The sequence below is a fragment of the Cheilinus undulatus genome, linkage group 2, assembly GCF_018320785.1.
Source record: "Cheilinus undulatus linkage group 2, ASM1832078v1, whole genome shotgun sequence".
Taxonomy (NCBI): domain Eukaryota; kingdom Metazoa; phylum Chordata; class Actinopteri; order Labriformes; family Labridae; genus Cheilinus; species Cheilinus undulatus.
This window is the reverse complement of record NC_054866.1, coordinates 39,258,978-39,279,965: the sequence shown is the minus strand read 5'-3', so window position 1 is coordinate 39,279,965 and position 20,988 is coordinate 39,258,978. Positions and strand designations below refer to the sequence as shown.

General features: G+C 39.4%; 1 protein-coding gene across 2 annotated transcripts; it reads right to left on the bottom strand.

Annotated features, from left to right (window-relative positions):
* Positions 1-3: 3 nt before the first annotated feature.
* Positions 4-19,836, bottom strand: si:ch211-149e23.4. 2 transcript variants are annotated; one of them, XM_041800013.1, is made up of 14 exons: positions 19,731-19,836; positions 16,124-16,456; positions 15,112-15,420; positions 10,911-11,186; positions 10,672-10,825; positions 8,006-8,175; positions 7,628-7,909; positions 7,196-7,495; positions 6,822-7,103; positions 6,555-6,717; positions 4,251-4,411; positions 4,034-4,109; positions 604-631; positions 4-432 (listed from the first exon to the last, which is right to left on the bottom strand). In XM_041800013.1, the coding sequence occupies exons 1-14, from the start codon at positions 19,795-19,797 to the stop codon at positions 280-282; spliced, it is 2,754 nt and encodes a 917-aa protein (XP_041655947.1). In that variant the 5' UTR covers positions 19,798-19,836; the 3' UTR covers positions 4-279. The 2 variants fall into 2 exon arrangements, with proteins under 2 accessions (XP_041655947.1, XP_041655955.1); XM_041800021.1 differs by lacking the exon at positions 19,731-19,836 and adding an exon at positions 17,979-18,051.
* Positions 19,837-20,988: the final 1,152 nt, after the last annotated feature.

The window sequence follows — 20,988 nt, the reverse complement described above, 5'->3', positions numbered from 1 at the left end:
CAAAAAGTAGGAACTTTTTATTCACAAATTTCAGAAAATACATGTTCATAGAAACAAAAAAAATTCAAGTAAATGCAAAAAAGTGCAAAAATAAATGAGTTTAAAATCATTAATGCCAAAAACCAGGACTGAAAGCCTTAGAAAAATATGTAATCATATAAACTGGATCCTTTCATCTGTAATGCCAGTTCATTTAAAAATAAAAATGTCACTGCTGCAGATCAGGCAAGCTCACTGAACAATTACAAAAGTGCTGTCATCCAACAGACACCTTTATCTTCACACTTTACTCTTGACGTCAATGACTATGGAGTAACTGATGAGCTGGGCATACTCCTTACTATCTTTCTCACTCGTTACTGATGGTTTCTTGGCGTCATGAGAGGCGGACTCCTGCATCAAAGTCGTCAAGGCTGAGAAAGATTCTCGCTTCTGGATCAGTGAGAAAAATGCAACAAGGGAAAAGGCTGAGAATTTTTAACATGCTATTTTTATTATGGAGATATCAATTGTAGAACTTTGGGCTAAAGAATAAAATAAAGCTGAGTTGAAAATGAGATTCCTGATTGTATATCCATGTTGTTTGCCAGTATTTAGTCTTACCTTGTACTTCGTCTCTTTCTCTCTTTTGCTGTAAAATGAAAAAAGTTGTATAATCAGGAATGATTCTGTTTATAAAATAGAAATGCAAAGCTTTACTTGTTCAGCACATTTCAGAGACAAAGGCAAACAAGTGTATAAATGAGTAGGAAAATCAACAGGCCTCATTATCCAGTATCATCGTTAGGTTTCCTTAAATTTGTCCTTTAAGTTTTTAAGAGAAACCTACATTAGTTACCTGATACCTTCTTAAACTGCTGAATTGTTCTCACCTGTGTTCTTAAATTGATGAATGCTTGTGCTTAAAAGCTGGAAGCCTATGCATGTTTATCCTATTTAGTACAGAAAAACAAACTTTTTAACAAGCCAATATGAGGCCAAGAGACTGCAGGGCTGTGTGCAAAAACTTAAATAATAAGGCATCATTACTTTCCAAATTCAGAGAAACGGTTAAGAACAATCACACAATGGACTCTTAAGTGCTAGATACTAAAGTGGATTCATGCTGCTTAAAAGAAAGCAGAAATGGCAAATTCAATTATATATTTAGCACCTGTAATGGATATTAAATGTATGCTACAAATACAGAAATTGGATTAAAACATGGTGAAACATGATGCAGTCTTTACAAATTATAGGTATCGCTCTTTAACAAGAAAAGAATTCCTCTGAAAAGAAAAGAAAAAAGTTACATAGGTTGAGTACTTCACTGTTTTACATAAGTGTTTAATGAAGACAATGTCATTAAGGGCTACAGATATATGTATAATTTTACATTTTGCAGTTAAGATCAAACAGTCATGCATTTGTGTATATTACTTTATTATATAAAACTCTATTGTTTTTTTTAATAATTTTTAATATAATTCCTAATTATATATATGTGTCTCTTAATGTAGCATATTTGAGTGCTGATAAGAGCAGAATCAATCATTTGACCATCATATCAGCATTTAATTGTGCGAGAGTGCTCTCTGGGGTTGTTAAATTTTGTTCCTCACTAAGGAGAAATCTCAGATAAGAAAACTTTGGTGAATGCCAGGATCTTCTTAAAGACTGATTGATCTCATTTTGGCAACAATGATTTTTTTACCACTCATTCCAGTAAAGGATATTTGAATTTGAACTTGACTTCATTAGTAGATTTTAAGAACCATTTTTTTTCTTAGCACATTTTGATATCAATATATGTACAGAGGAGGATTAGAGCCAGGAATGAAGAAAAAATAAAACCATGCACGTCAAGAATGAAGTCCAGGGGAGCGCAGATGGTTGAGTGGTTTATGGCACTACCCATGTACATGGGTGTCCCGGGTTCGAATCTGGCCTGTGGCCCTTTACCGCATGTCTCTTCCCTGTTTCCGAATCTATCCACTGTCCTTCCTCTGTCAAATAAAGGCATGAAAAAGCCCAAAAATAAATCTTAAATAAAAAAAAGAATGAAGTCCAAATGTCATGAAAAAACCAAAATGCTGAGAATAAAGTTGAAAAAGTTCCTTTATAGTGCCAAATCCCCTACCTTCACAATATATTTACTTTTTTAGGTTTCTTTTTGGTGTTCCTACACTCATTGTTTAACCTTTTATTGATAGCAAGCATGTTTTTTAAAAGACTTCTACTTGTAAGTGTTTAACTATGAACATTTTGTCTGACTGAAAAAATTTTACTCCAGAATTGAATTTAATAATTAAGAGATTATTTTTGTTTTAGCTCATTAACACAGTGTGAATGTCTAACATCTGCTGATTATTAAGACCTAATAAGGCTGGGCTTAATCATCAAAATGCCAACTTTTTTCTTTAAATGGTATTTCAACTTTATTTTCAAAGTTGCAACTTTATTTTTGACATTTTGAACTAAAATCTTGAAGCAGTATTTCAACTTAATTCTCAAAATTCAGACTTTTTTGGCATTTCGACTTTAATCCTGAAGGGCACAGCACTGTTCCCCCCACCCCCTCACTCCCCTCACCCCCTTTTTTTAAGTTAACAGTTGCTAATTGAATCCTGCAGTTGTATTCCTTATATTCTGTTTAACTCATTTTTTGATATCAGTCTTAAACAGGACCTTAAACCCAGTTTTATCCTGTCTCATGTAAAACATGTTATAGACTGACAGTAAAGCCACCTTGAATCCTTGAATCCTGTCCCAAGACATCCTCTCAAAGTTTAAAATGTCCTTTGGTAGTTAAAGTGCACCATCTTGTGCTAGCTTTGTTTTGTGGTGTTATGGTTGTAGATACAAAAGTGTTTCTTGAGCATTTGTTCTCTTCTTTGGAGAAAATCTAAATGATGAGAGCAGACATGGGGAACAGACTAGGCTTTGTTGTTGGTGAAGCTGATGACACACCACTAGATGGTACTATAGCTCAATCAGACGCTGAGTTCAGACAGATGAACTGCAGATGTATAGACGTTATTATGGGACAGGAATTTCAACGGATGTGAGCTGTTATGACCCGAGTCCTCGTCATTGCTCTGTGATTCAGAATCCGCTGATGACCTTCAGTGACACTGGGCCAAGACGACCGTCTGCTGTCACAGAATGTCCCCAGTGCTGAAGCAGGGGGTGTACAGGGGGTTGAAGTCCCAAAATAGCTTTCCTCCAGGGGAGTCATGTTTTCTTGTGTACGCTCTGTCACTGACCTTCCCAAATTAGCCTGACAGGGCCCGCCCACCACAGCCAGGGATAGCAGGACCCGGGCTCTGTCACCCAATGGCACCTTGACCAAATGTTCTGACCACAAAGGAAGTACCACTGAAAAAGGCTCAGACTGTGCCGCTTTATCCACACTGAGACCTGATCTGATCCTGACAAACATTCCTGAGTGAAGTTAGATTTGGCACTGAACGTGGAAATGTGCAAAGTTCTGCCGGCAGAAACCATAAACACTTCTGGGATTGTGACAGACATCTCACATCAGTGATAAAAGAGGAGTGACTCACTGATTTTTCTCCAGCAGTAATAAGATTAAGAGTGTGATTTGGGGATTTCTTTGTCATTGATGAATGTCAGCTCGAATTTCATTATGCTAATAACTTCCGAAGATGTGGACTTCTTGAACTTTGAGCCTCCATTTCTGCAGTGTTGCTTTGGCAAAAACGGTTGGACTAAAAACAATCTGCAGCAAAAGTGGCCAGAAGTAACACTGCTAAGAGCCAGAACAGGAAAGTAGAGAATAAATCAAGTCTATAAACATTTTCTACCTGTCTGCACACAGGTTTGCGGTGAGACAGAGACACCTGTCTGCTTCAGCCACACTACATCCTGTTTGTGAAAAACTGCATGGTACTTGGGTTTGGTGAGCTGGGTTAACGATCCACACATCCTGTTTGTCTTGTTTCATATGGCACTGACAGTGCTGCCCTCATTTGCCAATCAACTCATCATCATTAAATCTTTAACCTATCAACTGTGGAGAAATTTCACTCACCTGCAGGCCCAGACGGCCACTATGAGCATAAGGATGAGAGCAAAGCCTGATGAGATGCAGATCATGGTCACAAGTGCTGCAACAAAAACATAAACATATAAAACTTACACACGTTACATAGACAAAAACTGATTAAATATCTAATAGTGTTAATATCAGATTGATTTCTAGAGCAACATGTCCCACTCTTCCTTGACAGAAGTTAGAAATTACTCACCAAACAGTCTGTCCTGGCTCGTGAGCTCCACATCAAAGCTGACCATGGCAGTTTGGTGATAGAAGGACGCCCAGCAGGTGTAAAGACCTTCATCCTGCTTGGTCAGTTCTGAAGGGAAGACCATTGCATCCCCGTCCATTTGGACAAGCAAGCCGTCACTCCTGAAACACATTATCACTTTAATTCTTACTAGGATGAGCTTACATTTGTTCTTATGTTTTTTTTAAAAGGGGAAAGCAAGTTTGACCTGTTGAAAAATATCTACACACTAATTTTAATAGTCCATCTCATTTCAAGGCACTCAAGCAAATATTGCATGTCCAATTTGTAGGGTTTTTTTTTTTTTAATTTCTTCGAGGCCATTCCAGCCTTTTTTTGTTTACATACAGTATGTCTTGAGATCAGAATTACACTAAATGGATGAAAGTATTCAGCTGCCTAACAATCAAGCCTACAGGAACTGTAATGACACTGTATTCAAATACATGTATTTTAATATCTAGTGCCCCCCTGCCCCCCCTGCAGCTATAACAGCCCCCACTCTTGTGGGAATATGAGCCAATTTATTCTGAAGAGCATTTATGAGGTCAGGCTCTGATGTTGGAAAAGAAGGCCTGGCTCGCAAACTCCATTCCAGTTCATCCCAAAGTTGCTCAGTGGGGTTAAGGTTAGGGCTCTGTCATGCCAGCCAAGTTCTTCCACACAGAACTCATCAAACCATGTCTTTACAGTCCTTGCTTTGTGCACTGGGGCACAGTCATGTTGGGATACAAAACTGTATCTCCAAACTGTTGCCAAGAAGTTGGAAGCATAGCATTGTCCAAAAAGTCTTGGTATACTGAACCATTAAGATTGTCCTTCACTGGATTTAAGAGACCTGGCCCAAATTCTGAAAAAATAGCCCCATACCATTATCCCTGCCCCACCAAACTTCACAGTTGGCACAATGCAGTTAGGAAGGTAATATTTTCCTGGCAAACCCAGACTCGCCCATCCGACAGCCATACAGGATGCATGATTCATCACTCCACGTTTCCACTGCTCCACAGTTCAGTTCATCACTCCATCCAACACTTGGCATTGGACTTGGCGATGCAGCTGCTCAGCCATGGAAATCCATTCCAAAAAGCTCATGTTGCACAGTTTTTATGCTTACATTGATTCCTGTGGAAGTTCAGAACTCTTCAGCTATAAAATCAGCAGAGCGTTGGCGATTTTTGCACACCATGCACTCACTCTGTGATTTTACATGGCTCTGTTTCATGGCTGAGTTGATGTTGTTCCTAAATGCTTCCACTTTCTGATAATATCACTTACAGTTGACTGTGGAATGCTCAGCAGGGATGAAATTTCCCAAACCGTATTATTGCAAAGGTGGCGTCCATCACAGAGTCACTTGAAATCCCTGAGCTCTTCAGAGCAACCCATTTTGTATCATACAAGTTTGCAAATGGAGACTGCATGGCTAGCTGCTTGAATTTATACACCTGTGGCAACAGGTCTGATTGAAACGCCTGAGTTCAATAAGTAAGATTAGGCCAAACACTTTTGTCCATATAATTTATCTGGACTTAAAATATCAATTTCACTGGTAACCTTGACATGTAATCAGAATTTTTTTTACATAAACACATTCTTAGACTTGAGTGTCTGCAGTGGGAGTTCCTGCCTTCTCTCATCTGTTTGTTACACCCATCTGTTCCCACTGAAGACACAGATCTTTAAAATTGCACAACAAATGTGAAGCTTAATTTGCTTTACAACCGCTTGGAAACTTCTTGACAATTTGCTCTAATGAAATGTGATTGGAATATGCAGCGTGAGTTAATGTGCATTAATTGTGTGCTTTTATCAGCATTGATTTGTTAGAAGCAGATGTGCACTCATTACATTAATCAGAAAACTGTAGGTTCCATCCTGGCTCTTGCACTTTTCACATTAGAATCAGAATCACTGAGTACATTTGCACATACAAGAAATTCATTTTGATGTTTTTGGTGCAAAATAGCAGTCCTGCTATCAGAGGACTTCAGTAAGGTAAAATAATATTAAGAATATATATTAAACAATCAGTTACATCAGTGTTATTGGGGCAGAAGTGTAAAGTGCTTTGAGTGACTTGAAAACTTCAGGGAAGCTAAATAATTTTGGACCTTTTTTCAGATTTGGTGACGTTCATATTGCAGAGATTGTTGTGCTTTAGCTTCTTTGAATCATGAGAAAGTTGACTTTAGTGCTGTATACTCTGTGTGCAGGTGTTTCCTCATGAGGATTAGATGGAAGATGATAAATATGAGCACAAACCTTTTACAGTTGAGGTCGTATTCTGGCACATTGCCTTTGACTTGCAGCAGTACTCTCTGGTTGTGTTGACTTTGCTGGAGAGAAAGTCTTTGTATGATGGCTTCACCACCGTAGCGATTTTTCAGAGAGGTCGTGTGGTTTAGGACTTTCAAAGAGGAAATATCTGCAGAAAAGAAAGATGAAACTCATATCTTTGGATCTATGAATGCATCACTGTGGCTTTTTGACATTTTCAGAGATGTGCAGGTGTTCATTTTATATGCTCACAATATCTGGGAATGTGAATGGTCTTCTCTGTGGCTTCATGTTGCAAATGATACACACATGTCAGGCTTTGCCCCTCATGAAGGTCCAGTGGAAACTGATAAGTCAGCCTGGCTTTCAGGACTCGGCCTTCGGACTCTACATGCAGGGATGTTTGTTCTTTGGCATTTTCAGGAAGATCCCAGGTGAGGTTTGTCCCAATACCCTCCCCTCTGCAGCCACACACGGCCAACCAGAGCTGAGAGTCCTGCTGTCTCACAACCGACACACTCAGCTGAGGGGCTTCTGGAAACAAAACAAGGGATGACAGGAAGGAGGATGAGTGGCTGTGTGAGTCAGATAGAGAAAAGTGTGAAAGAAAGGAAGAAGAAACATACTGGGCACAGGAATGTGTATTGTTCTTTTTTCTGATGCCTCCAGGCTTGGATGCTCCACTGTGCAGGTCAGATTGTGACCAGAATACAAAGAGGACAAAAAGTGCACTGAACTACGGGAAGATACGAAACCATCAGAGTGAACTTTAGTCTCTGGTAGAGGACTGATGCTGCTGTCAGGGTCTCCAACATGCCACGTTATGGAGGCTGCAGTAGCTTCACTCTCCACAGAGCAGTCCACCGTCATGTACTTGTCACCGTCTCTCCATTCACTGCTAGAGTTGACAGTGATGTTTGGGTGAGCTGCGTGGGAATGAAACCACAGGAAGAGAGGGGTTTCTTTAGAGGAAAAGATTAAATCTATGGTGGGCTTTCATTGGAAAATATGTCTGCTACTTAGACCAAGTCAACCATTGCTCGATTTGTTAAACATACCGCAAAGAGGGAGTGTTATACTTCTGTTCTGTGGCTCCTCGAACGCTGGGTGATTTATCACACACTCTGCAGAGAGCTCCCGAGGCGAGCAGGCAGGGAGGAGTAAAACTTCTCTGACTGAGTGGCTTCCATTATGAGAAGTGAAATTGAACCGAGAGACTCCTGACACACCCTCCGGTAGGAGCCAGGACATGTTGGCTGCAGGAACAGCATCAGCTGCTGAGCACTCAATCACCCGGTGTCCATCTTTAGTTTGCACATCAACTCTTATAGAAGGAGGAACTGAGAGAGAAGCTCTATGTTAATATTTTATCATCATAAAGCGCAGGAAATTCAGAATGTTACATGAAATTATAGTGTGCAACCAATTTCACCCACCAGGCTCTAAAACTGGAGGATTAACTGTGATATTAAACTTGATTGCAGCTTGAAGATGGTGATAGGAGAGGAGACATTCATACACGCCAGCATGCCGAGGCTCCAAAGGACCCTGAACTGTGAAGTTGCTGCCAATGAGCTCCACACCCTCAGTCAAGGGGCCGTCATCTCTACAGAAAAACACAAGCAAACAAGGAGAAATTCATGCTTCACTTTCAGCAATATAAACATTTAAAGGTAAACCTTGAAAATAGGTTATTTTGATCAGGAAACACTTTTAAATCTGGCTCTTGTAGTGTATTACTTGTGGTTTAGTGCCATTGACGTATTACCACATCCTCCTCAGGATACGTAGGTTGTTTCAGTTTACACATGCAGAAAAGAAAAACAAGTGGTACCTGTGCCTGACACATTTTCAAACATAAAAAAAAAATGAAAGAAGGCAGCAAAACCACAATAGACTAGCAAGCAAAAATAAAATAATCAGATGTTTCCTGGTTTAACAAGAGGCTCATCACTGTATGCAAATACAGTATGTACAAAATGGCAGAAATAAGAATATAATTACAAAAAGAAAGATCAATTTGGTGCATAGCAGATAATTGAAATTAAAGCAATTGGACAAGGTGAAGAACTCACGAAAAATCAAGACTTGATGAGCTGGTGTCAAGGTGTCCTGACTTTCAGTCACTTCATTCACCATGTAATTTTTTTTTTAAACAAGGTGATTTACATGCATAAAAAAAGAGGAAAATTGATACTCTGCATGGGTAAAATATGAAACACGGCTTAGTAAATAATGAAATAATAAAGCAGCATTTCAAACATGTTTGTAGAAATGCAAATTCAAGCTTCAGCACATGAATAAGAAAAACCTAACCAAAGCACAGATAAAAAAGTGATATAAGAATATATCAACTTTGTTCAAGTGTGTTTAGAGTATTACATTTTAAAAAGTGCCTGATCTCCTCAGACAAGTTTCTCCAAAATCTGGAGGCTCTACCAGCAGATGCACAGTCACTTTAACACCCTGTTTATACAATGCATTAGCAGGGATTTATGTCCGTTTGGGCATTCAGATGGCAAGTGGTATCCCTTAATGATTTGTGCCTCTATGCTCTTCGGAAACAATTTGATATCCAGTCACACAGACTCCATATAGAGATGGTCAAAGACGCCTTCACACAGATTGGTTTGGTAGTGTAGGATTTGGCCTCAGGCATGAAGGAGGATTGACACAACCCAAGTTGGGCTCTGAATGTCTTTGCATATTACCAGGGGCATGAAAATAATCTGCTGAAAGATAACATAGTCTACACCTTTAGGGTGGTGTACAAGGTGGATGTAGCAAGTAAGCATGGCCATGGACAACAAGAAATGCTGTTCAACTTGAATCAGATGTGTGTGTGTCTACATGTGTTGAGTTTGACTCTGGTCGCCCTCCCCCCTCTCTCCAGTCCTGGGTTGTAGCATATAAGACCCTGTGATGAATGCTTAGCACTCTACATGACTAAAACTTAGTCACATGACTGTACATATCCATTGTGTAGAATATATTTCATATCCTTCTGGGCAACAGTCCATTGCTGGTGTTGGGAAAGGGAAGAACCTTTCAAAAAATCTTTGAACAAACTTTCTGTCTGTCACATTTATTGCAAGCCAATTAGAGCAACAAAATATATGATGCAGTGGCATAAACTATAGGATGTGAGCAGGTGACTTTTTTCTTTTGTTTTTTGTTTTTTTTTTACTTTTATTGCTGTTCACTCTCAGTGGAGCCAGTTGATGAGTCAAACTCCTGTTGAAGCTGGTCATCTTTTACACCAAGAAAAGCTTTCAGGATCTTTGCTCATTTTTTAATAAAGAAAACATGTTAGCAAACATCTTAGCTTTAAACTTTGCAAGATGGATCCACCTGATAACAGACATGAAACTAAGCAAATCCAGCCTTGCTCTGAGTAATGGGGACTGTGGCAATTTAGAGATACAGAGTATTTGTCTCAGTTCAGTAATAAGAGAAGGGCATGAATATTTCAGCTTACAAACACTTTGTCCTTTTAAAAGCATGTTTATGACAGCATAAGGAAGAAAAACTGTTAAAAAAGGCACTACTAGCTTCTTAACTTTTGGCTACATCGCCCCCAAGCTAAGGAAATGGGTTTTTGTATGCAAATCAGGTGGTAAGTGAGTTCTGATATCAGGCTGCAACTTGAAATCATAAAGTATAATAATAATAATGAGATGTATAATCCCTCCAGCAAGTCGTGAGTCTACCTAGGGTCTCCTCTCAGTTTGAGCTTTGCCATCTGGCTCAGCTCCCTCTTCACCATAATGGTCCAGTATAACACCTTCAATACTGCCAATGCTGCACCAATCCATCACATTATTAATGCAAAATGTAAACAAGGCATAAGATATGACTTTGGAGCAAGTTACAGAATTAGAATTGTCAGAAGATTTTAGGTGATCTTTGAGGTCACAAAGACAAACATCTCAGAGATCTGGGTGTTCATCCAAACTTCCATGGAAGTGGGAAAAAATTGAGTTTCCAGCATTTGTCAAACTCCAAAAATGTTAGCGTTTGCAGTTTGATATCATCATTTCCACACTTCTACTACCTGTCAAAGAGTCTTTTTTGTTGCACAGGCTTTCTATTTTTTACTCACTTATTGCAGGTAACATTGTAACGTGGCACATTCCCAATGACTTGCAGGCTGATGACGATATCTTTCTGTCCTTCATGCAGCTCAAAAGATTCAATGTCTTCAAAGTCATCATTGCGTCTTTGCGGCTCCGAGTACAGCTGAACCTCTGAAATAACTGCAGAACAGAAAGTACATCACTGTTTACAGAAACCTAACGAGATTAAGTTCTCTTCTGAATCTAACACCTTGGCTGCACTCACAAAACGACGGCAGGGTTATGACTCGTGACACTGTGTGCATAAACTTGGGATGGTCAAACACACAGGTGACATTGCGGCCCTTGTCTGCAGGGAGGATGGCTGAGCTTGTTTGAGTGTCTGAGTCTTTGCTGTCCTCCCTCTGCTGCTCCTCTTCACTGTTCAAAGCCAAGGAGATTTCAGTATCAGGTCTCCCTCCAGACGAAATACAGGAGACCACCCAGAAGTCACTTCCTTCGCGTTGTACCATCTCTGCTTTAATGGTCACATTTGGCCTCACTGCAGGGCAGGAAGACAGGCGAGAAGAGTTATTCTTTCACAAGAACTAATGTTTTTTCCAGCAAATTAAAAAGTCAGATATCAAGTTGAGGCTCAGGGTGTTTTTGTTAAGTAGGAAGCTGAGGCCGGATGAGTTTAATGTTAGCTAAACATGAGCCATGAGGGGCTGCTGCTTGGGCTCAGCAGAGTGCTGACTTAGGCTTATCACCTGTCCCATCTGTTGGCCGGGCTGCAGCTGAGAGCAGATGTCTGGCCCAGCTGCTGTCCGAACAACGCTGAGAGAACCGCAGGCTTTTTTTTTTTACAGAGAATAGGACGAGATCAAGTCCATTATCCAATACATAAAATGAGTGGTGTCATGTAATAGGCAGAACATCCCAAATGAGTAAAACGAATGAGCTAGCACCTCGTAATGGCTGGTTGTTGGGGAAGGGGATGTACAATTAAAGTGAGTTAAAGCGCTTTGACTTTAAACCTTCCATCTGTTACTGTTTTGTGTGGATTGAACCACTGTAGTTAGACAATTATTTCAGTGGACTGTGAATCTTTCATGGACAAATGAGCTACAGTATCTGTCCTGGCTGGTGCTAAAAGAATCATTAACATAGTCTGCTGTATGAATATTCATCACATCCATGCAGGGATCTGGATACTCTGGACTGCCTGAAGAGTAAAGGGCTATTAAAACATGGCCAAAAAATTAAAAGTTACCTGATAAATTGACTAGAGAAAAAGAGAAGCTTCATTCGTATGGAAGACTTCAATATAATCTATGCTTCAAATACAAGATAGTCAATAAGAACTAAAGCCTGACACTACAAGGGGGTAATTCAGGGGAAATTGAACTTGCTGGCATGTAAATGGGCATGCATTTGGATGGGATTAGATAATACTGATAGCCAATTTTGTCTACTGATTACCAGAGTCTCGACCTTGTCTCGTCTCTCAAAATACAAACATCACTAAAGGGTGAAGAAATTGTGGTTAGTTTGGTTACTGTGGTTAGCCATTAGCTACATGCGTCGTCCATTGCAGTTGCCATGTAGAAACAACTCCCTCCATTGTCAATTTGTGTGTGTATTAAAGTACACGTAGTTAAACACTCTTTTTATTGCCACAAATAAAGTTTCTCCTCTACTTCTGATCTCCATCTAACTTTATGCTTCCCGTTTACCATCGTTCACTTCCAACTTCAGTCAGCTTGCCTCCTGATTGGCCTATTACTCTGTTCAATTGCTCAGCTGTCCTCAGTGTTCACCACAAACAATAGGCTGTGTGGTTGTAAATATTGTATAGTATTTAGGATCTCAGTCGTAAAGCTCCAATAAGTTTAGAGCGGGGAAAAAATTTATTGTAACACACCACAGAATAATCTTGCTAAATAAACCTAAGAACCGTCTGATAATGAGGTCTTTGCTGAGTCTGGTTGGAAGTGGGGATTCAGGCCAATATTGACCCAGTTATCATATAGAGTGTGGTTTGTGAGGTCTAAAAGTACAGAACGTCCGATTGGCGATGCTACCCAGTCTACCCAGTTGAGATTACAAGAGCATTATTATCTAGATAACAAGGCTGAAGGGGTCTTACCAGTAAGGTGTATGTTGCATTATGCTAATATGAACAATCTATTACAGTCTTATTTTGTGAAAAGTTGCCTTTTTATGTATTTATTTATTATTTATCTATTAATTAAATATATGTTGTTAGGCTTTTTATGCCTTTATTTATTGAGGTGGACAGAGGGTAGAGTTTGAAACAGGGATGAGAGAGAGGGGGAGAGACATGTGGGAAAGGAGCCGTAGACCAGATTTGAACCTGGGCCACCTGCACAAATGTTTTTTGTTTTCTTTTTCTTAACATGTTTTATTGCACTCCTTCCAGGGCCTGATTCAGGTTGGGGGCAACTGCGCGTCATGGAGAGGATAGCTGGGGGGATACCTGGAGAGATGGGGCATGAGCCTGGAACAAGCCTGGACAATGGCCATTAGAAGGCTAGAGCAGTATAGTAGTGTTAATTTCGTCGACTAAAACTATGACTAAAAATGTTCCCCGACAGCCTTTTTTTTCATGACAAAAACTAGACTAAGACTAACAAAAATAGATCTGTGATGACTAAACCGGAAAAAAAAGTAAGTTTAGTTTTCGTCAAGATGATTAAAACTAGACTAAAATGTAATTTAAATTTTGTTGATTTTAAAAATCCATGATATTTCTCCACTTTGGGTACATCTGTCCAATGCAATACATCTGTATCTCTTCTGCCTCTCAGCTGTAGAAAGCAAGGACCCCAGGTTTGGCAGGGTGCATAGAACACACTACCATGATTTGGAACCAGATTTAGGCAAGAAAATAAATGCTTGGACTAAGAGTAAAGACTAAAATGTGACGACTTTCTATGGACTAAACCCAGCCTAAAACATTTGAGTTTTTGTCGACTAAAACTAGATAAAACTACAAAGGGCAGAAATGACTAAAATGTGACTAAACTAAAAGACATGTAATCAAAAGACTGAGACAAAGATTAAAAATAGCTGTCAAAATTAACACTGCAGTACAGGACCAACGTAGACACGACGTAGTGCTGAAAATGTCCTACCCGACCTGACCCGTACATGTTTGGTTTAACTTTAAATTTTGAAATAGTTTTGTCACATACTCTCACAGATGAGTGAAATAAGGGGAGGTGCATGGAAAAATGAAAGCCTAAATTATGTGGTCAACACTGTGAAACATTAATATTTTGGTTAGCCATTTTGGACCAACACCAGTTTGCTGCCAATAAAAAGTGAGGATTTGTTACCATGCATCCAAAAAACAGAATTTATTAAGAGTTGCTTGCTTAAATCATCCAATCATTTTGACTATGTTAGACATCACAGTACAACACTGATAAATTATCATTTTTTACTCATTCATAAACATGACATATAGAGCGGCATTAGCATCCACTCAAAATATATGTAAATGCAGGCTGCTTGCTGCAGCTTCATTTGTTTGTCTATTGACCTCTAAGTGAAGTATTTGGATCTTGAAGTGCTAAAATCTCTATGCTGGCTTGTTCAGCTGTTGTTAGCCATTCATTATCATGGTCTGTCTACTGGTTGTTGAAGAGAAGCCAGCATTAAATAGACTCACCAGAACTTTTTTTGCTGAATATTATTGAAGCCCACAAGGACAACATTTACATAACAACATTTCAGCTGTTTTCTTGAGATCTCAACTTATTAATCCTGCTATCTTGTAATAACAGGACTTGTTTTCCCATGATAAAAAGCTAATTTAGTTGTTTTCTTGAGATCTCAAGGTATTAACTCATTTTCATGGGAAGTCCAGCAACGTCAACCCTGCGATAGTTAAATAAATAAGTCAGGGTGTCAAGAAAACATCTGGAAAGTAATCTGGAAAGTACTCATTATCACAGGAAAATTGAGTAAAATAAATTTCATGGATGCATGTCCTCTCAGGGCTACTGTAGAAACAAAAGCAAGATGTGTAAGGGAAGCTGAATAATTGTAAATTGGCTTTTCACATCATAACAGTCCAGTGAAATTAGAGAGAAAAGAGAAGTGTGAAAATTGCAGCCACCAACTGGAAGACTTCACTGCAGAGAATTGTTTTTAACTAATTTGTTAACAGATTGTTACTGCATTATGGTTTTCAATGCCCATCGCCAGTAAATGAGTGCACTCTCACATTAATGCACACTGTATATTGTGATTTATGGAGTGTCAGCGTGTATGTGGAGCAGACAGAGAGGGAACTATGCCTGAAACACCAGCAGGAGAAACTTATTGTGTTGTAAGATGCTGAGTCATGATGCATGATTGCAAAAATCTCTAAGTGTTGATGCAACACAATCAGTCACGTCCAGGCAACACAGATGCACAAACGCCATACACACCCTCAGCTGTGAACGTGAGCTTACCGTACGTTTCCACTCTCACTGTGGTGACTGTGGGGGATGGGAGGGCCGGATGTCGGACCACGCAGGCAACACTGTCCTCGTCCTGCAGGTGGGTGGGGAAGCGGAGGGTGCTGCTCAGGGTGGAGGTACCATTGGGGTGAAGAGTTTTATTCATCAGTACGGTGAAAGGGTGATCTGATGGAGGGAGGCTGCCAACCAACCAGCTGATCTCAGGTAAAGGCCTGCCGCCGACAGCAGAGCACAACACTGATTGGTAACGAGTGTCGTTTATTGTCTCTGCACTCACCTCAATCTGGATTTCAGGCCGAACTGTAAATACATAAACAAATAAACAGCTCTTTAATACACAAATTTATATTGGTGTCTAAAATTGCTTACATATTCACAAGGCCTGTTGGCCTATACAGAGATCTTTTCCATGTTTTGTTCCAGTTACATCATCTAAATCCTCTACTTCTTTTCCCTTATTGCATGAATCATAAACTGTATAAAAAGATAGACATAACAATAACTACTCTCCAAAAGTCAAGCCATAATATTCAGGGCTCCCCCTATTGCCCATAGCTACTGCCTCATTCTCTTTAAATAATGGTGAATGACGCTTGAGGTACGTTGGCTTCATTTTTGTACAATCACAGAAGGCAAAGATGCTTTGCCCATCTTTATATAAAGTATAAATTAAGTGTCCCACAAATATGAAGGTCAGTCTTTTTTTAAGAATCTTATTTTTATGACATTTAACTTTGTGAATAAATTAAAGAACTATAACATTTTTGTTCAAATATCTCTATCTCTGTTGTGTCATATTGTCTCAAAATTAGACATCTTTAAGCCATTCATTTCTTGAAGCTTTGTCATAAAACTGGTCATTTATTAGTCTTGCAAAGTATATATTGTCTTTTTTCTAAATTTCCAACCTTACATCCCAATGTGAAACACTTTAAGTGGCATGTTTTCATTGAATATCTGCCTTAACAGAGTTGAGTAAAGTTGCACTACTGACTTTGCTTACCTACTACAGTGAGGAAAACGCTGTCCGAAAAAGACGCCTCGTCGAATTCAAACTCACAGACGTATTCTCCCTCTACATCCACACTGGACACATTCATCCTCACTGTCAGGTTGGTGACAGAGTCAGGCTCAGAGAAATCAGGGTGGCTGCTGAACAGTTTATCATTAACAAATCCTGCCCGTGACCTGGATTTAACTTTTGAGTTAATCTGACGTTTCCACAAGGCACTGAGGATCTTACTCTCTCCCATATAGCTACACCTCAGGTACACATCCTCTCCCAGGACCCCGGTGACGTTGCGTGTGATATCAAGGATCGGTTCTCCATCGGAACCTGAGGCACAGAAAAACACAAGAGGTCAGAAGTTCACCTGAACCGTCTCAAACTCAAACTCAAGCTCAAGCTAGCAGAAATGTCTTGTGAGGTGTAATGTGATTGTTCTTGTTCTTAGAGGACAGACAGCAGGCTGACAGATGTCTGCTGTTGTGACTATAAAAGGGATTTCTGCCGCTTCTATTGTCTTCACCACGTCAATGAAACTGTGATGGCTGAGGTAGACTTACCAGGTCAGTGGTCATGAAGTTCTGTCTTTTTATCATAATTACAACATGCCAAAGAGTGATCAATACACACAAGACATGCTTGAAATGTTCTAAGCTAAATGTCAGCATGCTAACAATGTCAACTTAGCATGCTAATATTTAGCTAACAAGGTTAACCATTAAACAGTGTTAGCTTGCTAACAATAGCTTATCAGAGCTATAAACAAAACAGTGGAGGGTCACAGAAGTGTCAATAGTTTCTGCAGGTCATACGCCCATGTCTCACAATTTAATTTGCAAATGTGTGAATAAAAATATTTTTTGTGGATTTTACTGTATGAAAAATCACAAAATTGACACAAATAAAATTTGCAATTTCTTAGTCTAATTTTTACATTTCAAATCTAAATAAAAGGTACAACAAAAAGAAATTAGCTTGAAACAACTCTGGTTAAATAGTAGCCTCTTTGCTTGATGCTCTAAATACTGGACGAAATATCAGCAATTGATCTTTGTCCTGAATTGTGCAATAGCACTATTAAGTTACCGGTGTCAAATATTAATATTAAAAAAAATATATGTCAGTCTACATATCCCTTCAAATCTCACTCAATACGTCACAATTTCATGACTTCTCATGATGTGTGCTTATGACATGAAGAGATAGTAGGACAATTATGGATAGCAGTTATAAGAGTTTAAAGACAAAATATAGTATATAGGTAAATCTGAGTCCAAATGATACTTAGTGTTCTTAAGCAGAACTTCCAACCTTTTAGAAGATCAGTATGGAAAGTTGAATTATAGCCAGAATCAGTGGGATTCATATGTTTAGCAACATTAGTTTCTTAAGTCTAGTATATCTTGATGGTTCATTGTGTATTATGGTTACTCCCAACCAGTGGGACTTCTCTACCTCAGTAACTTCACCCATGGTGCAGAAGTGTATAATGCCCAAAGGCATTTTGGGAAAACTCTTTGGGATGACTGTCAAACAATTTGAGTACAGTTACAACATTACTTAAAAGTTTGAGTACTGTTTACTTAAAACCAAAAATGTCTCCTATCAGCTCAGAATAATAGAGCTGAAATAGCTGTTTGGGACAATTGTGTGGTTTCTCACATATAAGTTCATGTAATTGGATGCATGGTTTCTCCTCTCTACTACTTTATCAAGAGTAGCCAAAGTAGGAAAACAGAAGTATGTCATGCTCTGCCCACATAGTTGCAAATGTAAATGTAATGTTTTAGGATTTGCACATAATTACAAAGCTGCAGACTTCTTACAATCAGAGCAAATATGCAGGTCTTACAGAAATTTTGTGTTGTCCTCATTTACAGCTCAGGCAAATTTGGCTCTGGCACATGCTCAGACTGTCAAATTTCTTCTTCTTTTTTGCTTGAGTGTTGCTTTAACCTGGTTACTGCCACCTACTGGATGGTGGTGGGAATTAGCAAATTGGTAGCCCGGCCCTTAGATGTTATTTGATGACTTTAAAGTGACTTTACGTGAAACAACAGTATAATTATTCCCTTCACCCAGCTATTAGCTAAACATTACCCCATTAAGCCTAGTAATAACTTCATATACTTGATTTCAAGTAAAGTTAACTTAAGTTCTGTGAGTCTTAATAGTTATCAGGATTTACCATGTACCTTCATCTTAAGAAAATTAGATATAAAAGTGTAAACAAAAGATGATGTATCTACCTAACAGACAGGTATGAAGACAGGAACTGGGCTTCATTCACACAATGACACTTGGCAAGTGTGGCCTCCTTGCCTTGGTGTATATTTAATAAATGACTCAATCATCTTAATGAAATCAAAACAGTCCAAAAGTCACACCCTGATCCAAACCCAAACACCGAGGACATCTTCACTTCTCACTTGAGAAATCAGCCGTGATTAGGGAGTCCTCAGAGACATGGACGTCTAATAGAAGCTGACAGGATTCAGCACTTGCAGAGAGGACAGTGTGCAGACTCTAATGCATACAAAGTTGTCTACATCCTGCTTCCTCTGCTGACTTCATCAAAGTGCACTTGAGGACACAGTTTGTCCTATCTGCCTGTTGCAGCCAAGAACTTCTATTCAGCTTTAGATGCATGATGGGGGAAATGATGACAACCTGCTGCACTGCTTCATTGTAAGCATCAAACATGCAGACAGCTGCTGCAGTCTAAATGAAACAGCTAATACTGTCAGCGCTCAAGCGCTGAAAGTCTGACTATACATCATGAGAAGTGGAAACACTGAGGAGCGCCTCCAAACCTTTTAAGAGGTAAGGGCACAGAGGAAAAGAAATAAATATGCTGCACAGGTTCAATTGTGCCTTGTGGGTTTATAATTCATTTACCCTTGCAGGTTACTGCCAAAATAAATGTCAGCCAAGCATGGAAAAGGCACACCTTAAGGATAGAAAGTAAGTAATAACTGAGAGAAAAATCAGGTATTCATTCACTGCATCATATTTCCTGAGCCTGCAGAGCTGCTTTTTCTCACCAAACAACAGCCATTTAAATGTGGCACATGGAAATTCTTTCTCTGCAAGCTGGGGATGTGGTATGCAAATTCTCTCCTCGACAGTAAAAAAAGAAGCTTTTTACACGTTTAACTTTCAACTGCAGCTGGAAGTCCCTTTAACTCTGCAGAAACAAAGACTTCAGAGACTTAACCTTAAAGTGCTCTGTCAGAACTTTAAATAAGTGAAAGCCTGCAGAGGGTTCCCCTAACACAAAGAACAGAAACTCTAACGACTCCCATAAATTAAATACGACCCTCATATATTAGATTTAAAGGGCTATAAAGAAACTAATGTGGTTTTAGGTGACACCAACCGATCAATAATAATGAACTCTGCAGGAGGACAATACCAGCATACTATCAGAATGCATTGCAACAAAAGCAATTTAGTTTGTGTCTTTATTTTTTGTGTGCATTTATAATAGGACTAATCAGTGAAGCAGCCCTGTTAAATGTCAATGCCACAGGTTAAACAAGACCTTAAAGGCCACCAAAATGCACCCATAAACAGCTGACAGTCTACAACCCTGCAGACTTACCCAGAATCTCCAAGAAGTGAGCAACATTTAGGAGTAGAACCAGAATCAGCAGCTCTGAGCATCCCATGATGGAGTCATTGAGTGAAAAGTATTAGCTGCATGTAAGGTATAGATGTATTTAAAGTGTGTGTGTGTGTGTGTGTGTGTGTGTGTGAATTTGTTTTCTGTGGTTTCTGGTTAGGATGTGCACACCCCTCTACAGCTGACACTTTAGGGCATGTATGTGCCTTTGTTTGCGCATGTTTGCTGCCATTTTAACACCCAAATACTGGATGTACACACGTACAAACACATTTTATCTTTGTGGTGAAGTTCCTTTTTTTTTCTGAAACAATAACTGGCTGTTTGTGAGTGGCTGCAAACTGCATGTCACATAGTATTTCAGAGTCGTGGTCTATCAATTACACAAAAATATGTAAGGTAGAATAAGTTATTATGTAAATATTCACCCCCTTTAAAGTGACTGACCTAATTCAAAAGAGCTCCAGCCAACTGGGGCTAGTAGTCTCAGAATGAGTGAAATGGGGATCACCTGAGTGCAGGGAATGTGTCTCAAGTGATTGTAATATAAAGACAGCTGAGTCTGGAAGGTCCAGTCACTGGTTAATCAGTATTCCTGGCTACCATTACAGCATAAAGGCAGAAAAACACTTCAAGCTACTCAGAGAAAATGTTATTGAAAGGTAAAAGTCAGGGGATGGATACAAAAAAAATCCAAAGCACTGAACATCCCCTGGAATATGGCAAATGTGTAAATCTGCCTAGATCAGGTCATCCTCACAAACTGAGTGACCATGCGAGAAGGAGAATAGTGAGAGAGTCCACCAAGACACCTATGACTACTCTGAAGGAGTTACAAGCTTCAGCAGCAGAGATGGGAGGGACTGGGCATACAACTGCTGCCCTGGTTCTACACCAGTCAAAGCTTTATGGGCCATCAGACAAGATGCTATGTGTGGCGGACACCAAACACTGCACATGACCACAAACACACCATCCCAACTGTGAAGCACAGTGGTGGCATCATCATGCTGTGTGGATGCTTTTAACCCTGGAAGGCTTGTAAAGGTAGAGGGTAAAATAAATGCAGCAAAATATAGGACAATCCTTAAGGGTAGTCTTATTCAATCTGCAAGAGAGCATGTTAAAATATTCAGAAGAGGTGACTTTGAGTTACAATGCATTTTTTTATCACTACCATTGCTTTTAGCTTGATGAAAAAGGGCCTCATACTTGTCTTTACATGAGGCCTCCATAT

Excerpts from the sequence above, each read along its gene's own strand:
- si:ch211-149e23.4 (XM_041800013.1), bottom strand. The coding sequence starts at position 19,797 with ATGGGATGCTCAGAGCTGCTGATTCTGGTTCTACTCCTAAATGTTGCT. Across the intron at positions 16,457-19,730 it reads TCACTTCTTGGAGATTCTGG|GTTCCGATGGAGAACCGATC; the intron begins GTAAGTCTGCAG and ends TCTGTGCCTCAG. Across the intron at positions 7,496-7,627 it reads TATAACACTCCCTCTTTGCG|CTCACCCAAACATCACTGTC; the intron begins GTATGTTTAACA and ends ATTCCCACGCAG.